The sequence below is a fragment of the Hyperoodon ampullatus genome (genome assembly GCF_949752795.1).
Source record: "Hyperoodon ampullatus genome assembly, chromosome: 19".
NCBI lineage: Eukaryota > Metazoa > Chordata > Mammalia > Artiodactyla > Ziphiidae > Hyperoodon > Hyperoodon ampullatus.
In genome coordinates, this window is record NC_136932.1 from 9,593,355 (window position 1) to 9,602,284 (window position 8,930).

Below are 8,930 nucleotides of genomic sequence, written 5' to 3' on the forward strand. Positions count from 1 at the left end.
TCGGAAACTGCTCCCTCCCCATTCCATGTGCTTTTGTGGGCCTGCCAATAACAGCACACGTGCAATCACACAGAGTACTATCCCATCCACGGGACTTTATATAGACAGGCGCTAGAAGAAAGGCACTCTCCCTCGCATCACCACCACACGAAGGAAGCCTTTCTGCTCTAAAAGAAGAAAACTATCGCAGAGAAAGCAAAGGTGACAAAGACACAGACAAACAGACACCTTGAGACTCAGACCTGACAACGAAGTTAAAACCCTTGAGACCAGTTCTGAAAGTTGGTTGAGTCAATAAACTCTTTTGCTCAAGCTTATTTGAGTTGGTTTTCCATTTCTTCCAAAAAAAAAAAAAAGATTTTGACATAAAAATGCAATGATGTAAATTCAATACATTTGATAAAGTATATCGTGAAAAAGTATCTCCTCATAAGAGATCTCAAGTGGCTATGAACCATTTCTCCTATAGACTAAGAAAAGCTATCTTCCAAATACCTTCCAACAAAAATAATTACAGGTATATTTAAAATAAAATAGCAATTAACAGTCCTTTTGATCAACATTGATCAACAGCTACTAGTAAAACTTTCCTTCATATAATGTATGTAACCAATAATCCTTCCACCATCCTCTAGGGTTTCCTAGTTATTGAAATATGACACTCATAGTCTGTTTATGACTAACGTACTCACTCTTCAAACCTCAAGTCAAAGCTGATTCTTCTTAAATTTGTCTCCCAAAAACAAATTTATAGAGGAAAATAAATTACTCTTTGCCTTGCTTTTGTTTTTAATAAAAGGCTAGTTTCAATACAGCTACCCCAGTTGTTCAGAAAGTGGTCTCTAAAGTGGGATATGTGCACCTGAAGGGTTTGCAGGATAATCCTTTGGGGTATAAGAAGAAAATATCAGTTCTTCTATTTACATTTATTTATACCCATTTTTATTAAAGATGAACCCCATGCTAAGTGTATATTCTGCCTTAAGATATAACCTAATGACACTAATAAAGTCTTCATAATCTTCCAGGCCTTTAAAAATTCAGTATTCACAGCAAGAGATAAACTTCTCTAATTTTTCCACCTATGCTTAAAGTCACATCCTATTGAATCTAGCAATTCACAGAATTGTATTAAAGTTAAATAACTGTTGAAACTGCTAAGGTTTCCTGAGAGAAAAGACAAGAAGCTATGACCCACAGTAAAAGTGACTAAAATGACACATGGAAAATAAAATGGTGACAAACTAGTATTCTTTTATTGGTAAATATAGCCAAAATCTCTTAGAAAACTCTAAAGAGCTGAAGATATCAGGACATATTATAGAGTGTAGGAGCTCTGCTATATAGCTGAATCAAAATATAGTTATTTCTTTCATCTTAGAAGATTTGCTAGGTAATTGCAAAACACACCAAGAACTACAATTTTGCAAGTCACTAAAGGAAAGATGTACTGAAAAAGATACAGTCTAAACTATAAATGAAACAATACGCTTTATGGGAAAACTGTAACCACTGATGGAAGGGCTGTTCTGACTGGAATAAAAAGAATAATTCCAGAATAAAGTTACAAAGACAGCACATAAGTGAAAGTTGTTCACTGTTTCATTCACAGGTAAACTGTTGCTGCAAAGGTGTGCACATGTCCTTCAGGATGTCACTGAGGTCAACTTTATCAAAACAAGACCCTTACAATATAGAATCTTTCCTACACTCTGTAAAAGGCCAGGAAGCAGCGTCAAATCTTTTTTTTTTTTTTTTTTTGTAAACCATATAGGGATTCACTGGTTACCAAAAGGTAAAGTGCTACCAAGAAGATATTTAAAAAAGAAAACAAAGAAGAAAGAAAAAGAAAAGAAAAATTCACTTTGCTCCTACAAGATAAAAATGAACAAAAACAAAAAGGAAAAAATACCTTGTGCTAATGAATAGAGCATTTCAAAAATGGTTACTTAGAAACATTTACATTGCTAAGCGATTCTGCTATTGAAAACAATGTATATTACCTAAAAACAAGCAAAAAATAAAAACTCTCATATCTGCATGCTTTAAAAAGTTAGAAACAAAATTTTCTAATCTTTAAAAAAATCATCCAAATGATTTTTCAATGATTTTTGAACCCGTTTATTAGTACTATAAAAGTACAATACATTCTGATTAGTCTGCAAGAAAAACTAATAGATGAAAATTTACCAACCACATTTCACACATTTCAATAAAACATTTCCATAAATGGTAGACAATATGGGGGAATTTCAAAAGTACAGCTAAATTTCCCCCATTCTTATCTATGCTTTGATGGCCATTAAAATCAAGTAACAAAAAACCCCTAAATTTAGGGCTTCCCTGGTGGCACAGTGGTTAGGAATACACCTGCCAATGCAGGGGACATGGGTTTGAGCCTTGGTATGAGAAGATTCCACATGCCACAGAGCAACTAAGCCCACGCACCACCATTACTAAGCCTGTGCTCTAGAGTCCGTGAGCCACAACTACTGAGCCTGCGTGGCACAACTACTGAAGCCCGCAGGCCTAGAGCCCGTGCTCCGCAACAAGAGAAGACACCACAATGAGAAGCCTGCACACTGCAATGAAGAGTAGCCCCCGCTCGACGCAACTAGAGAAAGCCTGCACGCAGCAACGAAGACCCAACGCAGCCAAAAATAAATTTATTTTTTAAAAAACCCTGAATTTAGAAATAGACCCCTGAATAGTTGTATCACAAAATATTAAACCAAGATTTTAAAGAATAGTAAAGCATCACTTTGCTTTCTGAATTATTAATAAATAAAATTAAGAGAATTTTCTACAGTTCATCTTTAGCTCATCCTTTTTCTTTTTTGTGTATGTTTTACTATGCATATAAACTACTAGTGTATCACTTAAAAATAAATAGGTATATATACTGTGGATATAGGATCAAAACATTTTTTGTGTATGAGATCTATGAAATCACTAATTTAGAACATGACACAAATAAGGTCTAGGTCATAAGTTTGATTTCCAAATGAGACACTATTTTTGCCCATGGTCACTGTTTAACCAGCCACCTGACCAAAATGTGCAGAACTTTGTTTCCCTCTTACCCTGGGGTCTCTCTCACCTACAAGCTTCTTTCTCTCTTTTTTTTTTTTTTCCAATATTTTAACCCCGAGGCCCTGCAAAATCCAGAACTGCTTTCTATGACATTCAAGTTCTTTTTTTTTATCCTATAAATTTATTTATTTTTGGCTGCATTGGGTCTTCGTTGCTGTGCTCAGGCTTTCTCTAATTGTAGCGAGCGGGGGCTACTCTTCGTTGTGGTGCGCAGGCTTCTCATTGCGGTGACTTCTCTTGTTGCAGAGCACAGGCTCTAGGTGTGTGGGCTTCAGTAGTTGCAGCTCGCAGGCTCTAGAGCGCAGGCTCAGTAGTTGTAGCACGCACACGGGCTTAGTTGCTCCACGGCATGTGGGATCTTCCTGGACCAGGGCTCAAACCTGTGTCCCCTGCATTGGCAGGCAGATTCTTAACCACTGCGCCACCAGGGAAGTCCCACTTCTTTCTCTTATATTCCTCTCTTCCCTAACTCTGAGCCCCTTGTCCAGCCAACTCCTACTTATTCTACAATTTCTCAGCTGAGACACTACATTTTCTAGAAGACCTTCCTAGATATCTTCTCATCCTGTAAGATAAAGGTCAAATGGAAGAACTTAACTGTATTTTTATTGTCTGTCTACACTGCATAAAAGACATAAGGTTCTCAAGGATTGAGACTACATCTTGCTCGGATCTATGGTTCCCAGGGCTAAGACAGGGCATGGCACACAGTCAGTGCTCATTAAACATTTGTTGAATAAATGAACTTACAGATCAGTACAATCTATCCCAACTGCAGAATAAACAATTCAAAGAACATGGACACAAAGGACATTTCAAGGTTACTTAGGAAGTGATATAATTTAGATAAAATTATCTAATAGTTCAAAATTACACAGAATTGATATAGCCAAAGTTATTTAAAAATCTACAAAATGCTAAGTTAACCTTTTCATTTGTAAACTTGTTTACTTGTCAAGGAGCTGGTGTCCTTCAAAAAAGAGTGAAAAAATCTGTAAAAGTCATCTGGCTGGCCAACTAAAACAGATGCTGTGAGCAAAAGGCCTCCCTACTGGAGTCTAGAAGCATCTGTGTTTTTATGGTAAGCCAAGCACGGTATCTCATCAAAATATAAGACCCTATAAATAGTAGCTGTTTACTTATCACAATAATGCCAAGGGAACATTCCACAATTTTTCTAACACTGACCTTGCCTCTAGGGAACAATGATAAAAGCCCAGCCACAACGGCCACATAGCTATTATGAAATGAAAATACAAAACTGACAGGCAAATTTATATAAGTTTAGTTATCTGAGGTACTAGAATATTTAACTGTCTGAAGGCTATAAAATGTTTTCATTAACAACTTGAAATGTAAAAAATTATTAACTCATTGCTACGCAAAAGAATGAAAATCTCAACAAATCTTTAATGGAAACTTCAGCAGAAGTAATTATATCATTACTTTGAACCCTCTTGCACTGTTGGTGGGAATGTAAATTGATACAGCCATTATGCAGGTTCCTTAAAACACTAAAAATAGAATTACCATATGACCCAGCAATCCCACTACTGGGCATATACCCAGAGAAAACCATAATTCAAAAGACACATGCACCCCAACGTTGATTACAGCACTATTTCCAATAGCCAGGACATGGAAGCAACCTAAATGTCCATCAACAGAGGAATGGATAAAGAAGATGTGGTACATATATACAATGGAATATTACTCAACCATAAAAAGGAATGAAATTGGGTCATCTGTAGAGACGTGGATGGACCTAAAGAGTGTCATACAGAGTGAAGTAAGTCACAAAGAGAAAAACAAATATCGTATTAACACATATATGTGGAATCTAGAAAAATGGTATAGATGATCTTTTTTAAAAAAATAAATTTATTTATTTATTTTTGGCTGCTTTGGTTCTTCGTTGCTGTGTGCGGCTGTCTCTAGCTGCAGCGAGCAGGGGTTACTCTCCGTTGCGGTGCACGGGCTTCTCATTGCGGTGGCTCCTCTTGTTGCGGAGCACCGGCTTTAGGTGCACAGGCTTCAGTAGTTATGGCACGTGGGCTCCGTAGTTGTGGCTCACGGGCTCTAGAGCGCAGGCTCAGTTGTTGTGGCGCACGGGCTTAGTTACTCCGCGGCATATGGGATCTTCCCGAGCCCATGTCCCCTGCATTGGCAGGCGGATTCTTTAACCACTGCACCACCAGGGAAGCCCGATATAGATGATCTTATTTGCAAAGTAGAAACAGAGACACAGACATAGAGAACAAACGTATGGATACCAAGGCGGAAAGGGGGTTGGGTGGGATGAATTGGAAGATTAGGACTGACATATATACACTATTGATACTATGTATAAAATAGATAACTAATGAGAACCTACTGTTTAGCACAGGGAACTCTACTCAGTGCTCTTTGGTGACCTAAATGGGAAGGAAATCCAAAAAAGAGGGGATATATGTGTACGTATAGCTGATTCACTTTGCTGTACAGCAGAAACTAAAACATTGTAAAGCAACTATACTCCAGTGAAAATTTTAAAAATACTCCTTTCTCTTCCAACTACATATCTGCATGAGACAACAGATTGAATGCAGATGCAGATGTGTGAGAATTACAGCTGTCTTCTAAGTCAGAGATTTGCAAAAATGTAAAACAATGCCACTCACTATTTTTTTTTTTTTTGCCTTGGAAACTATAGTTATCTTTTCATAAAGATAGGTTCTTTTTTTTTTAACATCTTTATTGGAGTATAATTGCTTTACAATGGTGTATCAGCCTCTGCTTAAAGATAGGTTCTTTATGATAACCTGTAATGGGCTTTAATGTTATTTTTAAATGACTCAATCAATAAATATTAAAAAAATTTTTAAATATATAATCCTTATGCCAAAGGGGAAAAAAAGTTATATCATTACTTATGTGAGAGATTTTAAAGTGCAGAAAGAGAACTGGCTTCTTCCCATCAAAAAAAAAAAAAAAATTGGGTTGGGGGGGGCAGGTAATCAGGACTCCTCTGGGCATCACTGCATAGTTTTCAAATTTAAATAACATACTTTCATCCAAAGGTCCACTTTAAAAATTGGATTTTTAAAATATATGCTTTATTGTTTACCAAAGAACTCAGTAGGGCAAAATAAATAGAAAATATCAAAGTATGTAGTACCTGATTATAAGACCTCATTACAGATAACTGCAACACTCATGAATCCACTGGTCTTCTCTGTGGTGCTTCAGGCCTAGGTTACATCTCTCTAGAGACACAAATTCCCCCACAGGAAAGGGAAGTAGGACAGAATATACGAACTTGCCCCAGAGCCAGCTTAGCTAACAAGTCTCACTCAATTTTGTGCTTCCTGAAAAATAACATTTTAGAACTGCACTATTCAATAAAGTAAGCACTAGACACATATGGTTATTAAAATTAATTAAAATTTTAAAATTCAGTTCTTCAGGTGCACTAGTCACATTTCGAGTGCCACACGTGGCTATTAACTGTCACTGAAGAAAGTTTCATTAGATGGTGCTAGTCTAGAGCAGTGTGAGAAAGGCCATCAGTAATCTGTGTCTTCAGGCCTATGGAACCACTCTGCTATAAACTCCTGAAATAATAATTTCTATTAAAATTGTGAAGTCCTGTGGGACTAGAAGTGATGGATAGAAATAAGCTAAATTTGTATGTCCTATAGTAATCTTGCAAAGAGCATGTAGGGATACCCTTTACATTATCCATCTCAAATCAGTAACTATTCACATAGGTGACATCCCTTAGGGCCTTAAAATTCCTTTACAAACTTGTATTGAAAAAGAAAAAAAAAACTGAGCTCCCATTTTGGTTTTTTGAGGGGAAAAAAAAACACAAAGGAAAATATAAAAGGCTGACAGCACTAAATAGTGGCAAAGATGTGATACGGTTTCTTATAAGGTTAATGTGACCCAGCAGGTCTACCCCTAGGTTTTAAGTAAAGAGAAATGAAAACATACAGCCACACAACGACTGGTACACAAACGGTCACAGCAACTTTATTCATAATAGTCAAAAACTGAAATAACACGAAGATCTACCAACAGTTGAATGGATAAACAAATTGTGGTACAGCCATACAATGGAACACTACCCAGCAATTAAAAAGAAACTACCTACTGATATATGCAACAACATGAGTAAACCTCAAAAACATAATGCCAAGTAAAGCCAGATGCTTATATAATATAGGATGACCTCTTTTTTGCATCACCTTGTAATTAGATGAAATCCTAGAAGAGGCAAAATTAATCTAGAGTTACAATCACACACACACACAAAATCAGTGATTGCCTGGGGCCGGGGTGAAATGAACAGCAGAAAAGCATGAAGTAATTTTTTGAGATAAGAGAAATGTTCTATATCTTGATTGTATTTTATTTTATATAGGTTATACCTCAATAAAGTTGAGAAGTGATGGTCTGATTTTTTAATGGCTGGGCAATCACCAATAATTCCCATGTAAAGAGAGTATAAATGTTCAAACTAGAAAACATAGTTTAGGTACAAGGTACATACACTCATGCAACAAAGACCTAGACCTTGGTACATCTGTACTCAGGTAGGCCTACTGGAAAAGAGAGCTAACTAGGTCTGCAGAACAGATTCAGTTCTCTCCCCAACCAGTCCTCATCCCAGCTGTAGGAATAAACAGAACTAGGAGAATGGCCAGATCTACCTCTAAAGGCCAGTCTAAGGTTGCTGACCATATTGGCCTGCTAGTCCTGGGCACAGGATGTGAAAAGAGGAAGTATAAAACCTACAACTCCTGGCATGAATGTCCCATACTAACCATCGGATTGGCAATTCTTCCTCCTGAGAAAAGTAAGATTGTTTGTTTTCCCTGTAATAATTCTTCCACTAAGACGCAAGGGAATTTGATCTAAAGTTCTACTCTCCCTATGGGCAGGAATGGAAACAGGAGGACATAGGAATAAATGCACAACCACCCAAACATACACAAGAGAATTAAATAAAGTATTCTTATTTACTTGATATAGAGTAAATAATAAATCTCAGCTATTATTATGACCATCATAGAGATATTCAGTAAAGAATTATTTGTAACAGAAAAAAAATCACAATCTAAAGCTAAATAAATGCTGTGAATAGGAGCATAGTTAAAAGTATCACAACTATGCAGCCATTTAAAAGGTCAAGGTACCTCTGTATGTACTGACAAGGGAAATGTCCACAATATAGAACTAAATTTTAAAAAAGAAATAAAATAGTATGTAGAGTAAGTTTTTAATAAAAAAGATACACACTAAATTAACAGTAGTTACCACTGACGTGAAACAAGAAGGTATAAATGAAACACCTTCGCTTTTCACAATTCTGAATGGTTGGAACTGTTTTTTACAATAAATAACCCTTATCTTAGGAAAATAATTTTAAATATAGAGAACTTTTATGTACACAGTTGTCCTCTACAGGATTACTTTAACGGTGATGAGTTAGAAGCAAACTAAAAGTCCTATTTCAAAGTGATGGTTACGAAAACTAAAACATATCCACTTAATTATCATATCCTCATAATATTCAAATCACAGGATAGTATATGTATACATGTATATATATACATATATATAAATTTTACTTTATAGTTTTATTTTTTTAAGTATAGCAAAGCAGTTAAATAAAAACACACCAAAATGTAAAAAACAATTGTGATTGGACAATGGGACTATGAGTGATTTATTTTCTTCCTTTCTGCATTTTCCAAGTTAAAAAATATAGATAGCTGCTATTTTACTACCCAAATTAAAATTTTTGTATTAAAGTTAACTGATGGTATATTATTTCATTTCAGACCTCTGTT

General features: G+C 36.0%; 1 protein-coding gene across 1 annotated transcript in view; it reads right to left on the bottom strand.

Moving 5' to 3' along the window:
• The window catches only part of NSF (N-ethylmaleimide sensitive factor, vesicle fusing ATPase), a gene marked incomplete at both ends in the record, with an annotated part of 138,281 nt that extends 132,013 nt beyond the window's left edge, over window positions 1-6,268 (bottom strand). Inside the window, one exon of the mRNA XM_079726222.1 lies at window positions 6,251-6,268. Coding sequence (XP_079582348.1) covers window positions 6,251-6,268 — 18 coding nt within the window. The remainder of the gene's footprint in view (window positions 1-6,250) is intronic.
• Between the last annotated feature and the right edge of the window lie 2,662 nt (window positions 6,269-8,930).